Genomic DNA, 19,151 nt, shown 5'->3' with positions numbered 1-19,151 from the left:
GCACCATCCATGAGCAAGCAATCAGAGAACAGTGAGGTATTGAGTTCAAGCAGCAGTACACACATACTGGCTAGTGCTCTTATCACTTGAGCCATAGCTCCACTTCCAGCTTTTCAACTGGAGCTAAGACTCTTACAGATTTTCCTGAGTGCCAAGGCTTGGCTTTGATTTGTAATCTTCAAATCTCAGCCTCCTGAGTAGCTAGGATTATAGGTGTGAACCACCAGCACTGGCTTCCATGACTTTCACAATTCAGGTGGGGAAACTTTTGTTTCCTTTTCTCTAAGAATGGAGAGGAGATGGACAGTCCAGCCTGGCAGGTTGGCTGGGGTGGCCTAGATGGGGACTGACTGCTTTCGGCAGATGGAATTGTAGGGAAGAGTTGGAGGTGGCACTGTTGGAGCAGCTACTTTTGCTGTTGATAACTGGAGCATCACCTAGGCTGATTGCTGCCTATAGAATGTGTGCTGCTACGTTCGACAAAGTTCCAGCAAATCAGACAACTACTGGACTCTGTGTAGTTGATTGGTTTGCTGAAGAAACTCAGCACTTCAGCTTCCTGCATTCCAGGGTGCTGGGATGCCAGAAATTCCCCAACGAGCAAGAAGTGAAGTCTTGTCTTTATAGTAAAAGTGCTAATAAAATCTCTCTTGAATCTGCTCCTTCCTTTCCACCTACACTACCACTAACTAAATTACTTTTTGTTCTAATCATTTGCTGAATCGAGATGGCTTCTTAATTGATTTCTTGTTCCTGATTGCTCCACACCCACTTCAATCTGCCTTGTGCATGGTTTCCAGAATAATTGTTCAAAAATGCAGATCTGATCACATTTCCTCCCATGCTTCCCTCTTCATGCCTACAAGATTGAATGCTGATATGTGGCCTTTCAGGATGCTCTAGAATGTTCTAGAATTTTTCCTGTGTGAGCTGGTTCTGGCTCCTGACTGTCTTTGTTCTTCCTCTCATTCCAGTCCTCTTTACTCTCTAGGTGATGCTGCTTGCTATTCCTTTTTTTAAAAAAAGAAAAAATTCTTTTATGGTTCTAGTCTTTGTTCATACTGTGCCCCAGACCTTAGAAGCCCCATTTTTTCCTCTGTGTATGACACCTTGTATCCCACCCACTTTTTAAAGGTCATTTCCTCTCTAATACTTTCTCACTTCACCCCACAGGGTTAGGCCAGTTTCCTGGAGATCCCATAGTGTACATAGATCTCCGCCTTGGAGCTTGGGTAGTACACTCCATATAGTATAAATTGTCCTGGTGATACTGGGTTTTGAACTCAGAGCCTCACACTTGCTAATCAGATGCTACCACTGGAACCATATCTTCAGCCTCAGGAAAACAAGTCTTAAGGATAGGTAGGAGATTGGGCCCACTGGTAGTAATTCATCTTGGCCATTAGGTGTGGCCTTCCCCCCCGCGCGCCTCTGCATGGTGGTTCACTTCCAGGTCCTTTCCATTGTGCAAAGTTCTGATTCTTCAGGTTTCCCTGTTGTAATTGAGAGATCAAGGAGTAAAGTGGCTGGGTCTGTGGCTGTGTCCTGTAGGCCAAGTGAACCTCAGACAGGCACATCGAGTGTTTGAAGTAGAGGGCACAGGCTTCAGTGGTATATCTGGCCACATGTGTGGCCCCCTGACATCTGGGTCAGTCTTCCCCTCTGTTTTCCTGCAAAAGTCCTGAGCACAGATGCCACTGAACTTAGGATATTTCAAGGGTGGAGAGACCTGCTCTCTAGTTCTTTGCCTCCCTTCTCAGTCGGGCACATCTGTGGACACATCTGTCCCCTCAACCTGTGCAAGTTAGTTCCTCAGACTGAGGGAGCAGGTTGCTTATGGCTCACACAGGGCCTGGTACTAGGAGGATGGTTCTTTGTGGAATAACTGGGTGGTAGGTAGACATGCCTCTCCCCTGGTCCTTCACAGTCAGTTCAGGGATGTTAGGGGGGAGGCGGTCATCTTGCTTTCTCAGGATTTAGTTCAGTTTGTTCAAGGACTGCAGACAGTGAGAAATGTGGGCTGGGGGCTGCAGTATTGAAGCCAACTTTAGAAGTCATTTACTTCTCAAGATACAGGTTGCTTTTCATACACTACAGCATATTTGGCATTCCCTTGACTTCTCAGGGAGAAGCGGTCAGGCAACACCTGTATTTTGGACAGGGTCTTACTATGTAGCCCAGGTTGGCCTTGAGCTTGTGATTCTACTGTCTCAGCTTCCTGAGTGCTGGGATTATAGGTGAGTCCCACCATGACCGGCAAATGCCTGTCTCTTGAAAATCCTATTGAGGCTCCCGGCCTCCGTGAGTATGAGATGAGTCTGCTGGTGTTGCTGAGGAAAATTAAGGCCTCCTCTGTGTGCCCTACTCTGCTCACATTCTGAGTTTCTCAAGAAGCTTCTGGAGCCTCTTAATCTACATATCAACCACCAGTCTCCTTTCCCTGACTGCTGTACTTAGTCTCGGCCCATGGACTGTTATGAGGACACCAGTTCACCAAGAAGCTAGCTGATTTGTCAGTGCTTCTGAACAGGGTCTCCTGCCTCTACCCACCACCATGCTAGCTTTGGTGGGCACTCCTACCCATCCACAAGGCCAGAAAAGGATATGTTTTTTTTTTTTCTTAGCATGGGATTGACCTTCCCATCTGTAGCCCGTCTCCAGGTCCTAGAGCTTGGCCCTGGAGTCGAGGGCAGGGCGGGAAGCCCTGTTCCCAGCTGTGGCCACTCTCACCCTTGGCCTCCTTGGGAATGTCTCTACTTGCGGTCTGGGGCAGACTTGTTTGTTTGTATTTGAAGTTCCCCGACTCTAAGTTTGACGTCAAGGCAGGATAGCTGGTGGGAGGCTGGGCAGGGAGGTTGTCTCTGCACAAATGCACACGTCTGGCAGCGTCCCCAGAAGAGCCCATAAGGATGAGCTAGGCTCATCCTGTTGTGAAATGCCCCTGCTGGGGATCAGGTGTCCTCTGCTTTCTCCTCTCCTTGCCCCACTGTCCTTGGTGCTCTCTTAGTCTGTGCCTTGCTTGTTAATGTCAGCCATTCTGGGGGACCCTTGGGTGCTTGGCAGTGCTCAGAGTGCAGGGCTGCCTCTGGATCAAGCACTGTGGTCAGCCTGCGCCTGTGCGTGGAGCTTCCAGAGCACTCCTCACATTCCCAGAAGTCATTTTGCAACATGGGCTATGGCAGCCACGCCAGGCAGCTTAGCTGACCCGGTTGGCAGGAAGTTCTTGGAAGCACACTCCAGCTTTGGGGAGGATGTGAGGGAACATTCTGAGGCCCAGGCAGGGCAGCCCTGGGTGGGGAACGGGTGGCAATTTCAGGTCCCATGAAGGGAAGACTGGATGAAGTCTAGAGGTTTTGGAGGTGGACTTGGCACTAGTGAGGATTGCTATGAGCATCCACTTAAGATGTGGTACTAAGCCAAGTGCCAGAGGCTCATGCCTATTATCCTTGCTATGCAGGAGGCTGAGATCTGAGAGTTCAGGTTTGAAGCCAGCCTGAGCAAAACGTTTGTGAGACTCTGATCTCCAATTAGCCACCAAAAAGCCAGAAGTGGAGCTGTGGCTTAAGTGGTAGAACACTAGCCGAGAGTGAAAAAGCTCAGGGACAGCATTCAATCCCTAAGTTCAAGCCTACTACTTGCATTCACACAATGTGGTACTGTCTACGTGGGAAGGAGGAAGCAGGGCTTCTGGTGAGCTAGCAGTTAGTCCAGAATCCAAACCTGCTAGTTAAAAGATTGAATTTAACCAAAACAGGAGTAGTTGAGTGGGATGGTCACCTTGTATGCAAAGCATGCTGAGACCTTGAAGGAAGTGGCTAGTTTTAATGAATCCAGTGCTGGTTGAGAGAGGGGCAGGAATAGGGTATAACCCAAGGGTTACAAATCAGGACCAGAGGTGGTGGGCCAGTTGGAAGCCCAGGCTGAGCTGTAGCTCAGTGATAAAGCACTTGCCTGGCATGTACAAGGCCCTGGACTTGATCCCCAGCAATGCAAGTAGAAAGCCTGGCTCCCCCAGGATTTAGTTGCCTGAAGTGACAGAGCATTGTTAGGTTTGTGTTGCAGCTCTCTTACCTAATGGCAAACTGCTTGTATGGGCAGGACAAATGAGAAGAGCTGAGGGAAGTAGGTAGCAGGAGTCATTTTGGGAGGTGGTATGGTGCACAGGGACAGAGTATTGGACCGAATCTTCTTATCCTTGTAATTCAAATATGTTGTAAAGCTTTTGGTGCCTTGGTGTTCTTATTAGTCAGAAGGGAATAATAAAGTACTGTTATGTATAGCATCAGTTTAACACATGGAGTTGCACGTGTGAGTAAGTGACAAGCAGCAGCTTGTCGTGCTAGAATGGACTCAGAATTGCACACACTGCTGCTTAGAGGGTCCCTTAGCCAGTGAGGGAACCAAGCTGGCTGCCCAACACCCAGATTTCAACATAGCTTTGCTTTTCTCTACTTAGTACTGAGTACATAGTTCTTTCTGTTAAAAGTTTGTAAGAGTCTGCGATACTTCTGGGTATACATGACTGCATTTTGTGGGGGAAAGGACAACTTTGGGGTTGTGTGAAAACTGGGTTATGTGATGACAAAGATCTATTCCATTTCCTGCTCCCTGGAATTGTCATTGAGAATCTACTGTCATTGGAGGAAATGGTTAATTCTTCTGAGTTGATGATCTTCCTAATCAAGGGAGCTGCCTCTCAACATGAGAATCTGGAGTTGATCTCAGCCTGTGCCTGGGATCCATCTGCCCATTTGTACCTAACATCTGTCACCAGGGATGAAACTGCTTGTTCTTCTTTTGAGACATAATGAATGGCATCATGGAGACGATTCTGTCTAAGATGACCACTGTCTGAGTCAAGATTAGGTTCACAGCATTTGGCCACTTGCCTGGGCCAGATCATGAACTTGAGTCCCCCTACAGAAATGATCTCTGCAGCCTAGACACTGTAGATTCAGGGTAGAGCTTATTTTGCTTGCTCAGTCAGCTGTCTAAGAAAATATATTTTCTGCAAGGTGTGAGAAAGCCCAGGTTACCGAGGGAGGTATGATTTAGATAACACACACACCAAAGATCAGTGTGCATCTCCTTGCTGATGTGTTCCCGTGGTTGAGCAGGAGTTCTACTCAGGGGATCATAGCCGTTGACAAAGCACTGGAGGACAAAGCTGGGGTCTGCAGAGGGCAGCAGTGCTGTGGGGTGTGTATGTGCTCTCCATTTGCAGTTGGGAAGCTAAGAGGAAATAAACTAGTTCTGTCCCTCCCTCCACTCCCATGGCAGACCTTAGGTCTACCTGGTTACCAACCCAGTTCCTTGGATGGGGTGGGGGTAGTGGTAAGGATAGTTCACAAATGGCCCAACTAGACAGATCAGATGCTGATGGTAAACAAGAAGCTTGGGCACATTGTGCCTGTGGGTAGTATGTTTGCCCACCATTACCACTGTGCCACCCTGCTATCCTGTGACAGAGGCTGGTCCCAGACCAGCCATCCTGCCGTAGCCCTTGGGAATACTAGTGCTCTACCACTTTGAGCAACAGCTCCACTTCTGGTTTTTGAGTGGTTAATTGGGGATAAGAGTTTCACAGGGACTCTTCTGTCTAGGCTGGCCTTAACTGCAGTCCTCAGAGCTCAGCCTCCTGAGCAGCTAGGATTACAGGTGTGAACCACTGGCACCTGGCCCTGCATTACTTTTCCCTTTGGAAAGTGGGGCAGCCTCTGCACTGGGGTGTGCCCTGCAGCCTCCATACAGGCTTAGCCTCAGAGGCATAGTTTTCTGAGGCATGTTCCCCTAGCTTGGGTGAACCTAGCCTTCCAGGTCACTGTGATCCTGGGGTAACTTGTCACATCCATGAGGCCATCCTGGGGGCTAAACTCAGGATCTACAACACCAACTGTGGGGAGGTAGGTGTGGACTCTGAAAAAGTTAGGATGACAGGGAAAGAGGGTTTCTCAGGAGATGCTACATTCTGTGTACCTGGGGTCCGTGAGCAGATAAGATGTATTGCTGGGGATCCCAGAGTTTCAGGAGCTGCTTCCTTTCCCAGCAGGAGTTTCTTCCTCTCAGTGGCAAGTGGTTCCAGTGTCTGCCCTGCAGAACATCTGCTTTGCCAGGCCCACACTCCTCAGGGATATTTCACAAGCCTCACCTTCACTGAAGCAACTCCTGGCAGCTTCTGTTTGGGAAGTTCCTCTTCAGATCATGCTTGGAGCAAATAGGGTGGCAGGTGGCCCTTGAGGTTGATAGGTGTGCAGGTGGTCATCAAAGCAAGCAGTGTTCCCAGAGTTGATGCCACTCCACTCCACTCAGGTTGCTTATTGCTGATGGTGAAAATAAGAGCATCAAGGAGAGGAAGGGCTCAGGCTATGCCAAGTGAGCCAGGGTGAACCAGGTTGTAGCCTTCCTGCTTTTAGAACAAATATATCTGATGTGCACATTCCAGCATCAGCCCTCAAGGCCAGTGTCAGACTTCAGAGTCTTCTTTAGTCTCATATCAAAAGATGGGTATGATTCTACCCACATTGTCCCTCCTGCCCAGGAGATAATAAGAGAGGACTTAAAGACAGATTGATATGGATATCACGTACTGCAACCACCACAGAGCAGGCATTTTGCTGAACATTTTCATCTATACTTTTTTATGTAAATCTTTGCACTGGCCTTTCAAGTGGATCAATCTTAATTTGCAGATGAGTCCTATTTTACGAGACCTAGCTGGATCTGGTGGGGGTAATCCCAGCACTTGGGAAACCAAAGCAGGAGGATCATGGCATTGAGTCTAGATCATTCTACATAGTGAGAGCCTATCTTAAATCCCCTTCTATTCCCACCCCATCCCCCACCAAAGAAACTAAGTCTGACACTTGAAATTTCTTTGCTGTGTTCACTCACATGGGGCTTATGCAGCCAGGGGCTTTGAAATTGCCCTGTAGTCTTGAGAGCAAGAGTTCTTTCTCATGGATCTGTGCAGCTGAGGTAACCAGAAATAGTGTCATAGGGCCCCATAGGCTTTTCTGGCTTTTTCCAAGAACTTTTTTGTCTATAGCAGCTCACATGGCCCTGACCTCTGAAATGTCATTATTGTTCAAAGTGGTGAGGACTAAGCTGAGCTAAGCAATTTCTCCATCTTCGACCTTGAATGTCAGCTGGGACCAAGTGCCTAGGTGTAGCCCAAGACTCTTAGTGAGTGTGTGCTGTGTACTGGGTATCTGGCCGCACCCAGTTGTCTGTGGGCTGGCTTGAAACTCTTCTGTTCTCTGGAAACCAGGCTGGGTATAGGGCAGGGCTGGGAGACAAGCTGAAGGGAAAGAACAATGAGTTGGGGGGGAGACCTCTACCAGCATACTAATGATGCCCCCTAGTGCTGCTGGCACTTCATCACTGGAACCTCAGGTGCTTTTCTATTCCGGAAAATTTGTATCTTGTGGTTTTTGTGGTGAAGAGAAAAGAATGCTGCCAATGAAAGGACCCTTGGCAGGCCCCTAAGCTGAGCTGGCAGGCCCTGCTGTGGTTTGTCTGGGAAAGTGGCCCTTTGGTGCTTCTGAGATTGCCACAACTTTCTGAGAAGTGAGAGTGGCTCCATGTTGCTGTGATGAGAGGCTGTATGTACTGTATGTGCTGTATGTGCCGTACTTTGTGCCCCACAGCAGAGCCCAGATCTGCAGAGAGCAGTCACAGCACACCAGGCGTCGCTATTCCTCTCACTCGTTTTCTAGGTGCAGTGGTCAGTCACTTCAGGTTCTGAGTATTCTGCCTGTCCTTGGGTCTGCTTTTGGGGTGTCTTAGCAGAGATCCCCAACAACCTTTTCGAAAGGTAGGTTAGGGCTATAGCTCAGTGGTTGTGTGTAGCATGCTTGAAGTCCTCGTTTAATTCCCAAGGACTGAAAAAAGTGGACAAACAATAGTGATAACAAACCCCACACCTTTACTGGGGAATTTGTTCCTGGTTCTGTGGGGGTGGGGGTGGAAGGAGGGACATTAGCTGACTGCTCCCAGGGCTTCAAGGCTCTGATGCTCTCATTTGGCTTTTACCACTCAAAGCTACTGGTTCTACTACTTGAGCGTGTCACACCTCTTTCACTTCTGGGCTTTTGTACCTGTGTGCCAGTCCTGGGGCTTGAACTCAGGGCCTGGGTAGTGTCTCTGGGTGCCCTTTCCTTTTTCTTTTTCCTTTCCTTAATATTCTCTCTCTCTCTCTCTCTCTCTCTCTCTCTCCTCTCTCTCTCTCTCTCTCTCTCTCTCTCTCTCTCTCTCTCTCTCTCTCTCTCTCTCTCTCTCGGCTAGAGCTCTACTACTTGCACCATGGTTCCACTTCTGGCTTTTTTCTATTTTTGGGGGTGGGGAGAACAGCCTTATGGACTGGCTTCCCAGATCCCCAGATCTCAGCTTCCTGAATAGCTGGGATTACAGATATGTGTCACCAGCTTAAGAGTCCTCATGGACTTTCTTTCCCAGGCTGGCTTCGAACTGTTGACCTCAGATCTCAGCTTCCTGAGTAGCTAGGATTATAAGCATGAGCCACCAGTGCCCAGCTTGTCCCAGTTTTTGAGATTCTTAAACTTCTGACTTAACACTTGCCCAGTTGGTGTTTTGTTTTCCAAGCCATTCTGATAAGCACATGTGTCTGACTAGGCTCCCAAAAGTTTCTGTGTTCCCTTTTCCATTCACTTCACCAGGGTTTTAAAATCACAGACAGCAAGCCAAAGCACTGTGCAGGCTCCTGAGGTTCTAGTGATGATCAAGAGTGCAGACCTAGCCCCTAGCCTCCCAGATTCCACAGTCTTTAAAGAGGAAAGAAGACACTTGAGAAATTAGATCTGTGATCCATTTCAGGGAAATTCCTGGAGGAAAGAGTTTCTAAGCCAAGCCTCGGCTGGGTTCCCTAGGAAGAGCCTACCTGGCACAAGGTAGGGGCTAAAAAGGGCCAAACAGGTTAGAGAGGCTGAACTGCTAACTCCAGCTGAGACTAGACTAGGTAGCCATGGCCAAAGAAAGCCCCATGTGGCATGGATGTGCCGTGAACTGCTCGTAGAGCTTTGCCCTGTGCTGGTGATGGATGGTTGTTACTACTGTTTCTGTTAGTGCCAGGCCAGCCTCTTTGGTTACTGTGGTTTTGAGTTTGCGCAACTGTTTGATTCATAGGCCTGCCTTTGGTCAGCCCTCTGAATTTGTGGCGTGGGATCAGTTTGGAAAAGGGGAGGACTGGCTGCTTTCTTCCTCCTCAGCCACGTGCGCAGGCAGGTTGGGACAGATATGAGTAGAGTGGACATTGGCTGGCTCTGATACAGAACATGGAAACCTAGCATGTCTTTTGGGGGGTTTCCATATCTTCAGTATGAACTGGTCACTTGTTTTGCAGATGAGTGAACTGAAACTCAAAAAATAAATTAACTCCCTGGATAACAAACAGCCAGTAACTGGCAGATTTGGATCTGCTCATCTCAGAAGTATGTGTTCTGACCCATTCCTGCGAGAGCCAGCTTTGAGGGTGTTAGCTTGAGTTGTAAGGCTGCTGTGGGTCCAGGCTGTTAGTGTCACAAGAGGAGAGCAGAGATCCTCATTTAGGGGGTGGGGGAAGCCTTGATGAAGAGATGGCCCACTGGGCATCAAGGACAATTTGAGCTGAGGACGAGTATAGGGGTAGAAAACTAGGCCTGTAGCTGAGGAATAGCTGCTGGGGGTGGCTGAGGGGTATGTGTCTCCAGAGCTGGATGGGGCAGAAAGGGGATGGAATGGAGGTGAGCCTGGAATGAGGTGGGGCCCTGATTTTAGAATTTGTCTAAGGGAGGGATATGGATCTAAGACGGAATGAGGGACCAGAGTGCCCTACCTAGAGCACTGGATGAAGGCGACATTTATGTCTGCACATTAAACCTTCATGCCCTCAAGCTCTTCCCAGAGCCTTAGGTTTCCTAATGGACACCAAATTAACTTCTTACACATAAGAAGTTGTGAGCCTCTGTGGAAGGCAGAAATGCCCCAGGTTTGCCTGTGGGCTGGCACCAGAGCTGAAGACCAGAACTGCACCTGACTGGGATTGTTTTGATTCAGTGTCCCCACATGCTAACAAACTGTTGGCAGTCTGCAGTAGCAGAATTCACAGCTTGGGACCTTCACAGAGACGGCCAGTGACCCCTAGTGGGCTGAGTATTGATAAGACCAGACTACTTTTTTTTTTTGAGACAGGGTCTTACTATGTAGCCCAGGCTGGCCTCCATCTTTAGATCCTCCTGCCTCAGCCTGCTGGGATTACAGGTATGCATTACTAGATCTAACTGGCAACTTACTTTTTGAGGGAAATTTCAGGTAGTAGTGTGTTAACTTTTTGTCATTACAGGTCTCATTTCCCATTCATGTCCACCCTTAACACATGAGTTCTTTCCCTGGGGTCTATGGATAGAATGAAGAGGGTCAGTGAATTTGGTTTTTAAAAAAGGATACACTTTTAGTGTTCATTAAATTTTAATTAATGAGATGAATGTAATACGTTCTTCAGCCTAGCAGAGGTAATAAGGTACATTTGGCAAACACTGGTGACTTGGGGGCTGGTGGGAGCCCCGCAGATCTTTTCATACCACTAGACAATTCTGGAGCTCTCTGAACAAGCAGTTTATGCCTGCCACAACTGCAAAGCTAGAGCACTTAGGCTTGTTGCTAATGTTATTTAACACTTCAGTAGAGATTTAACACAATAACCCTATCAATCTATCATAAGGAATATATATATATTTTTGCCAGTCCTGGGGCTTGAACTCAGGGCCTGAGCACTGTCCCTGGTTTCTTTTGCTCAAGGCTAGCATTCTACCACTTGGGCCACAGTGCTACTTCCAGCCTTTTCTGTGTATGTGGTGCTGAGGAATCGAACCCAGGGCTTCATGTATACAAGACGAGCACTTTACCACTAGGCCATATTCCCAGCCCCCATAAGGAATATTTTGATGAGCATATTTAGTATACAGTAGACTATCCGCAGGGATGTGGTCCCAAGGCGACCACTGTGAAGGAGAAACTGTGAGTGCTCTGGACACGCAGGGTTCCATACTGCAGATGTTTAACTCATGTTTTCCATAATATCACCTAAAAACTTGCAGATATTCAACAAATTTAATTTTTTCACTTCAACACTTCAAAGCACACTCATTTTTGCCTTGCTTTTTGGACAGCATTTGCTGTTTTTGCTTGTTTGTTTTGTTTTGGTTGCTAGTCCTGGGGCTTCAACTCAGGGCCTGAGCACTGTCCCTGGCTTATTTTTGCTCAAGGCTAGCACTCTACCTCTTGAGCCACAGAGCCACTTCCGGCTTTTTCTGTTTATGTGGTGCTGAGGACTGGAACCCCGGGGTTCGTGCATGCTAGGCAAGCTCTCTACCTCTAAGCCACATTCTCAGCCCCCATTTGCTGTTTGGGGAAGGCAAATGTTCATACAATTAAGGCCAGAGAAACATGCAGGGAGTCAGATGAATGAAACATATTTGACATTAACACAGAACAGACTGAGAGTGCACTGTAGTATCATGTACATGTGAGAATTAAACTTTGGAAATTTCTTTTGATTTAAAATTTTTTAAGTATCTTTTGACCTCATTTTGTCAAAACCATGTCAAATAAGTCTGTGAATGAGGCAGGCTTTTTGAAACTGATTTTCTTTACAATCATAAATATTTTATAAATGTAAAAGTATTGTGCTTTGAAAGAGAGTGTGAACCTCCTCAGACCACCAAAGAGGCCATTGACTAATGGTTGTAAGTTTCTATCCTAATTGGAAATTGGGGGGCCTTTCTAAATACTTGCAATTTAAAATCATTTGTTACAGCCAGGCACCAGTGGATATGCCTGTAATCTTATCTATTCAGGAGGCTAAGATCTGAGGATTGAGTTTCGAAGCCAGCCTGGGCAGGAAAGTCTGTGAGACTTTTATCTTCAATTAACCACCAAAAAGCCTAACATGTTGCTGTGGCTCAAATGGTAAAGCATGAGCCTTGAGAAAAACAACAATAGCAGCAACAACAAAAAAATGGCTCAAGGAGAGCGCGTAGGCCCTAAGTTTAAGCCTTAGTACTGGCAGGTGCACGCACGTGCATGCACAAGCACGCACACGTGCGTGCACACACACAAATTGCTATTATTATTAATTTTTAAGTTTGTAAGAGAACTGTATTTGAGATCTTTCCAGATAGAAGGTGAAGTAATGAATTAACGAGGCACAAAACTCTAGAGGGGCAGCTGGACAGGACCTGAGAGTCTCAGAGCAATGGATTCCCAGACCCTGAGGATGTTGCTTGCCTTGTAGTTACACTGGAAGTTACCATGCTGGAGGCCACTAGAGTCTTGTTGCTGTCTCAGGCACACTCAGAGCCTCCGGACCCTGCAGAGCAGTCTGCCGGGGTCCCAGCTGGCTTTGGTGAGGCACGTGTTGCCGGAGGAGTCTCTACCTGCCCCTCTTTTTAACCTGTTCCTGGCTGTGTTCTCTTTGGATGTTTTGCCCCACCTGCATGTTTCTCAGTCCTGATCAGAACCCATAAAGCTTTGTCTGAGTTTGACCTAGGTCAGGCTGTCCTTGTTCTAATGTAATCTTACTTGAGTCTTCTCAAAGTCTGGGCAGGCTTCCCTTGGAAAGACTCGTGTGTCTGGAATTTGCTTAGGTGTTAGGATGTGCACCTCTAAAAGCCCATTTGAGAATGGGAGTTCAGGGCCACCCCCACTGAGCTGTCACAGCTACCACGTCTGGTGCTGTCTGCTGCCAGTGAGCTGAGAGCTTGTCTGTCTTAACCTTTCTGAGAGGGAGTGAGAGTTTCCATTATTATCCTCATTTTGTAAGGGAGGAAACAGGTTTTCTTGGGAGTTGGAGGAGGGTCAAGTAACTTGTCCAAGGCCACAGAACCAGAGTAGCTTGGTGGATCCTAAGCCAGCCTGTCTGATCTAGGAGGTTTATGGCATCCTCCTAGCCTCCCAAGGCCCCAAGTTATCAATGACAACTTCCAGTCCATCCTTTTCCTGGCACTGCCCTTTCCACTTGTGGCCTTACTGCTTTGGGAATGGTGGCAAGGGGACCCTGAAATGTGCTCAGACCGCCACATGCTTGAACCACCAGTCAGTTTGGCTTCTTCTGTCTTGGATTTTTTGCAGGCAAAGCTGGTACGGTATATCTGTAAGCAGCGGCAGTGCAAACTGAGCGTGGCCCCCAGTGACAGGACTGCGGAGCTCAACAGCTACCCACGATTCAGCGACTGGCTCTACACCTTCAACGTGAGGCCCGAGGTGGTGCAGGTACGTGAGAGACTCAAGCTAAAGACAGAGGGGGAGGGGCCAGATGAGAACCACACACAAACCTCAGAGCTAGCTGCAGGTGGCTAAGACTCTGGGTGGTATGCTGTACCAGAAGGGAACATGGTGGTGGGGTGGGAGGACCCGGTGAATGTGGTTGGTGCTATTGTTTTTATAAACTGCGCAGTCTGAGGATTCAGGTCATTTATTTGCTCCTCCTAATGACAACAACTACCTTTCTTGGAAGCCTCAGCTGTGTGGCAGTCTCTGTGCTAAACACTGAAAACGTAAGTCTCATTTCACAGAATCCTTGAAGGAAGTGATTGTCATTATGCTTGAGGAAATTCAAGCTACAGAATGATTAAGTAATTTGTTTAAAATCACAACTAGGATTTGTAGAGTTTCTGACTGCTTTGGCATATTGTCTTCTTCCAGCCATCCAATTTACCCACCCCAGCCCAACAATTAACAAAAGCAGTAACCAAGGAGACCAGGTCAAGGGGACTGGAGGGTGCATGTGGACATAAAGTAGCACATGGTGTGGTTCACACAGTCATGGACCTGTACAATCTCCTGCATATTCTGACACATAGAAGATTGGCCCTGGCCACTCTGTAACAAGTAACAAATTCCATGTATATAAGAATCTAGGAAAATAGAAAGATAAGAAAATCACATGTGTTCCTGCCACTCAGAGAAAGTCTTTGATCATGGAGATCTTGGTATTTCCTTCTTGTTCCTCCCCTAACACAGAAGCATTCATGAGATTTGCAGTGGGCAAGGTCTGTGCTGTCCATGTACTTACGTAACAAGCATGTGGGACCTGGCTGGTCCAGGGGAGCTGTGCTGTAATTTCAGAGTATATTAGGAGATGGGCTATGGCCTGAAGACTGGACACAGAAAGAAAAAAAGACTGAACCATAGTCTCAGGATAACTTTTTCTTTTGCCAGTCATGGGGCTTGAACTCAGGGCCTACACACTATCCCTGGCTTCTTTTTGCTCAAGACTAGCACTTTACCACTTGAGCCACAGCACCACTTCTGGCCTTTTCTGTGTATGTGGTGCTGAGGAATCAAACCCAGGGCATCATGCATGCTAGGCAAGCACTCTACCACTAAGCCACATTCCCAGCCCCTCAGGATAACCTTTTACATTAAGCTTTTAATATTTTAATTTGGGCCATATGTTATTAAAATTAAATTTCAGATGGGCTGTGACTCAAGTGGTAGAGTGCTTATCTAGAAAGGTCAAGGCCTTGAGTTCAAACTCTATCACTGCTTCCCCCCCCCACCCCCCCAAACCTTAAAAATGTGACTCTCCAGGGGCTGGGGATATGGCTTAGTGGTAAAGTGCTTGCTTCATATACATGAAGCCCTAGGTTCAATTCCTCAGCACCACATATATAGAAAAGGCTGGAAGTGGCGCTATGGCTCAAGTGGGTAGAGTGCTAGCCTTGAGCAAAAAGAAACCAGGGACAGTGCTCAGGCCCAGAGTTCAAGTCCCAGGACTGGCAAAAAACAAAAATGTGACTCTTCAAAAATTAAAATGTAAGTGTGTGGCTTGTGTTATATTTCTTTTGGCATGATTGGTTGAAACATTTTGAATAACCAACATACTTTTCCTTTGTTTTCACAATTTCATGTTACATTGATACATTTATTAGGCCCAGGCAGGGGTTAGTTCCAGCTGTTGATTAGTAGATATAATAGTGGTCATGAAGCTATTTGTAGACATAAGTTTTCCCTAGGAGAGATTCCCGCATGGGAAGTGACAACAACTTCAAAGGTTCTCATCATGGAGGGAGAAGTCATTATGAGCCCCACAGGAATGTTCAGCAGTGAGAAGCCCTTGGAACTGTTCCAGGCTCTGGTGACCTTCAATGGCACACGGTCACTGACTCTTACACTGAAAGGGTAGGCTGAAGTAAAGGTTGAAGGAAACTTGTTTGTGAGACACTTAATTCCTCGAGCTTAGCAGTTGGACAGATACCCACACACAATGTAGATAATGAGCTACAATCTCCATCCATCTCCCCACCCACCTTCCTGCCTGACAGTTTTCTGCTGTACAGGAAGGAGGACTGAATGTGTGATAGACACAGATAGAAAGCCAGGGGCTTGTACACTGAAGAATCAAATGGCTTTTCTAGTCCCCTAGTTGAGGCTCACCATGCTCCTCTCAACACAATCTCAGGGACAGATGTGGCCATCTCCACACCTACTTGGGGACACTGTGGCCTGATAACAGCTCTTGTGAAAGCGACCAATCTTCTGGACTCTTAAATTCAAGCCTTCTTTCTTGTCCTAAGATATGAGGTCTTTGGCTGATGCCCTTGCTCCCCAAGGGACTTCTTTCTCTCCAGACATTTGAATGATGTAGGAGACTCAAGCTCATCCATGTTCATCTGAGAGGGGGCCTGGTTTTCCCAAGGCAGAAGCCGGTACCTTGGAGTCCAGCTGCAGGTGCTGTTATGGCCTCTGGTGAACTTTGTAGTGGCAGCCAGGACAGAGGTCTCCCAGCTGGACCCAGAGGTGTAGCAGACACCGGAGTCAGGAGCCATGTGTGGTTAGGCTGCACTAGGTGGTCGGTCAGTGAGCAGCCAGCTAGGATCTAGGGATCAGGGAGGCAGAGGCAATACAACCCTAAAGCTAGTTGGAGGTTGGGAACTGGGGTGCTCACTGGGATGCAGAGCCCTGTGGGAATGGAGGGTCACAGTGAGACAGCAGCAGTTCTGGCTATCCTGTGAGCACTACATTTGGAAATTGTGAGGCAGCTCACCAGCTAACCTGTCTGGGGCAGGGCTTTTGTTTGCTTCCCTTTGTACACAGATGGCCCATCTGCCCATCGCAGGATCAAGTTGTATTTTCACCATCAGATTGCTCAAACTAGGAGCTGGCCCTGATCACTCTCCCGATCTCACCCAGGACAGGTTATAGACTTACCCACCCCTCCCTACTCCCACTCCTGGGCCATCTGCAGCAGCCCCTCAGTAGGCTCCCCGTTTAACCATTTACTCCTTCATCCCATTTCCCACCTGGAATGACTCAAGAGATGCCTCAGAAGCTTTAGCCTCTGCCTGCCTCTCTTCCACCTCACCCCACCCAGCTCCTTTCTTCTGCTCACATGTCCTCTGACCTTTGCACTTGCTCCTCTCCTCCCTGGAGTGCTCCATGACTCATCTGCCACTGGAAGTTCACTGGACTACTTCCCTAGATGGTCTTTGCAGCTGATGGGATCTAAAGATGACCCACCCTTTAGTCTCTAGCAGTGCACTGCAGTATATTTGGTCATCAACCCTGATGGAATTGTCTAGCACACTTGTGTATTGTTTGTGTACTTGTGTATGGGTTTCCCACTGGAAAACCAGCTCTATGTGGTATCTTGGCAGCTCTGACTTACTTGCCACAAAATCCTCATTGAATATTAGGCCTGATATGACATAGATTAGCTAGATATACAATTAAGTAAGTTTTAAAAATGTAGTTGGAGCCAGGCGCTGGTTACTCACTCCTGTAATCCTAGCTACACAGGATGCTGAGATCTGAGGATCGTGGTTGGGAGCCAGCCCGGGCAGAAAAGTCCTGAGACTCTTTCTATCCAATAAGCTACTCAGAAAAAGGCAGTGGTGCTGTGGCTCAAGTGATAGAGCACTAGCCTTGAGCTCAAAGAGGTTCAGGGACAGTGCCCAGGCCCTGAGTTCAAGCCCCAGGACTGGCAAAAAAAAAAAAAAAATGTAGTTGGAGATAGCACACATCTGAAATCTCGGCACTAAGGAGGCAGAGGGAGTTGGATTGTGAGCAGATTGTGAGCCAGCCTGGACTACATACTGAGACACTATCTAAAAAAACCAAGGGCTGAGGCGTAATTCACTAGTAGAACTTAGCATTCTCAAGGCCCTGTATTTAACCCCCCAGCACTGTGAAATAAAGAATGAACGAATGAATGAATGAAGTAGAAAACATAGAAAGAGTGTATTTCACCATAATATGACAGGTATCCTCAGGAACAAGCATTTGGTTCTAAGTGAGTGGTGACATAAGTGATGCTTAGCTCTGGCTCTCAGTCTAAATCCTGCAAGAGAGACCAATACAGAAATCATAGCCCCAAAAAGCCACCTTTCTAGCCTTGTCCAGTTCCCATGAGTCACCTTCAGAAAGAGCCCTGGCAGAGGTGGTTGGTTTTTCAGGGGAGATGGCCTCCTCAAGGAAAGCTGAGTGGATTGTAGGTTGGAGGGGCCAGGGCTCCAAAGAGTCCTTCCAGCACCGCCCCTGATTAGCAGCACTCTCCTTCATTCAAGAGTCTTGGGAATGTTACTACTGTTTGGCTGTTAGGCTGCTCCAATGGCCACCTTGGGGTCATAGGCCCCTGACAATCCATAGCTGGAAGCTGACACGTGACCACATCTGGAATGTAGTAGTGCTTCTAATGCACGGTGCAGCTGCCCAATAGAATTCTGCAGTGGTAGAGCTTTTCACTGCCCCCTTTGAATGTGATTACACTTGAAATGACAAGAACCTGAAGTTTGCCTCCTGTTTTGTTGTTAATGAGTTACAAATTATGAAGACATTAATTGTCACTATACTGAGCAATACTGCTAGTAGCTGTGTGGGCAGTGCCCTGTGCTGAGAGATTGACCCCAGACATACACCCTGACCTGGGAGCCCCAGGCTTGGGTGAGATACAGATTGAAAAATGGCACTAGGTGCTATGACAGAAGCCAGCCTGGGATGTGGGAGGGTCAGTGGGTCACCCTGAGAAAACTGACACAGGGGTGGCATCCTCAAGGACTAAGAGTAGACAGGGAAGAGTACTCAGACTAAGGAAGTATCTGCGGAGACCTTGAGTTTAGAAAGTTGGCACTGCCCTCACTAGAGCACCAAAGAAGAGTCTGGGAGGAGACTAGCTGTCCAATGGCTTGTTCAAGGGAACTCCATGCATAGAGTACAGGGGTGGCTTTCATACCTGAAATATGTATGAGAGAGAAATATTGGAGGTTTTTTCCCCCCGTTATTGGGCTTTTTCACTCAAGGCTGGCACTCATACCACTTAAGTCACACCTCCACTTCTGGCTTTTTGCTGGTTGATAGGAGATAAGAGTCCTAATAAACGTTTTTGTTCAGGTTGGCTTTGAGCCTTGATCCTCAGACCTCAGCTTCATGAGTAAAGATTACAGGTGTGAGCTACCAACAGCTGGCGGGAGTTATTTTAAGGAAAATAAAATGCCTATTGGTGAGAAGGCAGAGTTGGCCTTGGAGTTGGGTCGGAGGCATGAGGATGCAGAGGGCTACTCCCCACGGGAAGGCAAGCCCCACTTCCTACTTCAGGCATTATGATAGTTTTCATGTTCCACATGTTAAGTCTAAACATCCCAGCTTCATCTTCTGCCTATAGCTGGGGAAATGATTTCAGAGCCATTTTTCCCCCCTTCAGTCATTTCCCTGTTGGAAGTTGTTAAAGGAAATGGTGAGTGCTAGCTGGAATCCATTCTAGCAGGCTGAGCCAGCTGCTGCAAAACCTGGAGAACCCATAGGTCCTTGGCTACACTTTAGCTTAGGGTAGCTTCTGAGCTGAAGATGCGTGTAGATCTGATTAGGGGCTTTGTGTTATGGGCCTGACAGCCAAGTCTCATTTTCTTCTCTCTTCTGTTTTCCAAGTGTCTGAGATGAGAAGAGCTACCACCTTCTTCTTGGCTTCTGATTGTCTGGGAGTGGCCATGGTTCTTTTTGGCCCCAAAGTAGAAGCCTACTGCTGGAGGAGCTATAAGATTTAAACCAGGCGCTGGTGGCTCACACCTGTAATCCTAGCTACTCAGGAGGCTGAGCTCTGAGGATTGCAGTTCGAAGGTAACCCAGGCAGAAAACTCCATGAGACTCTCTCTCCAATTAACTAC

General features: G+C 47.6%; 1 protein-coding gene across 3 annotated transcripts in view; it reads left to right on the top strand.

The window, feature by feature from the left end:
• Positions 1–19,151, top strand: part of Ksr1 (kinase suppressor of ras 1) — a 141,262-nt gene that overhangs the window by 73,591 nt on the left and 48,520 nt on the right. For all 3 annotated transcript variants that reach the window (XM_048366796.1, XM_048366795.1, XM_048366794.1), the window contains exon 2: positions 13,123–13,263. In XM_048366796.1, coding sequence (XP_048222753.1) covers positions 13,123–13,263 — 141 coding nt within the window. The remainder of the gene's footprint in view (positions 1–13,122; positions 13,264–19,151) is intronic.

This window comes from Perognathus longimembris, chromosome 17 (genome assembly GCF_023159225.1).
Source record: "Perognathus longimembris pacificus isolate PPM17 chromosome 17, ASM2315922v1, whole genome shotgun sequence".
In the NCBI taxonomy this organism is placed as follows: Eukaryota; Metazoa; Chordata; class Mammalia; order Rodentia; family Heteromyidae; genus Perognathus; species Perognathus longimembris.
The sequence above is the reverse complement of the archived record's forward strand: the minus strand, read 5'-3'. Positions and strand labels throughout refer to the sequence as shown.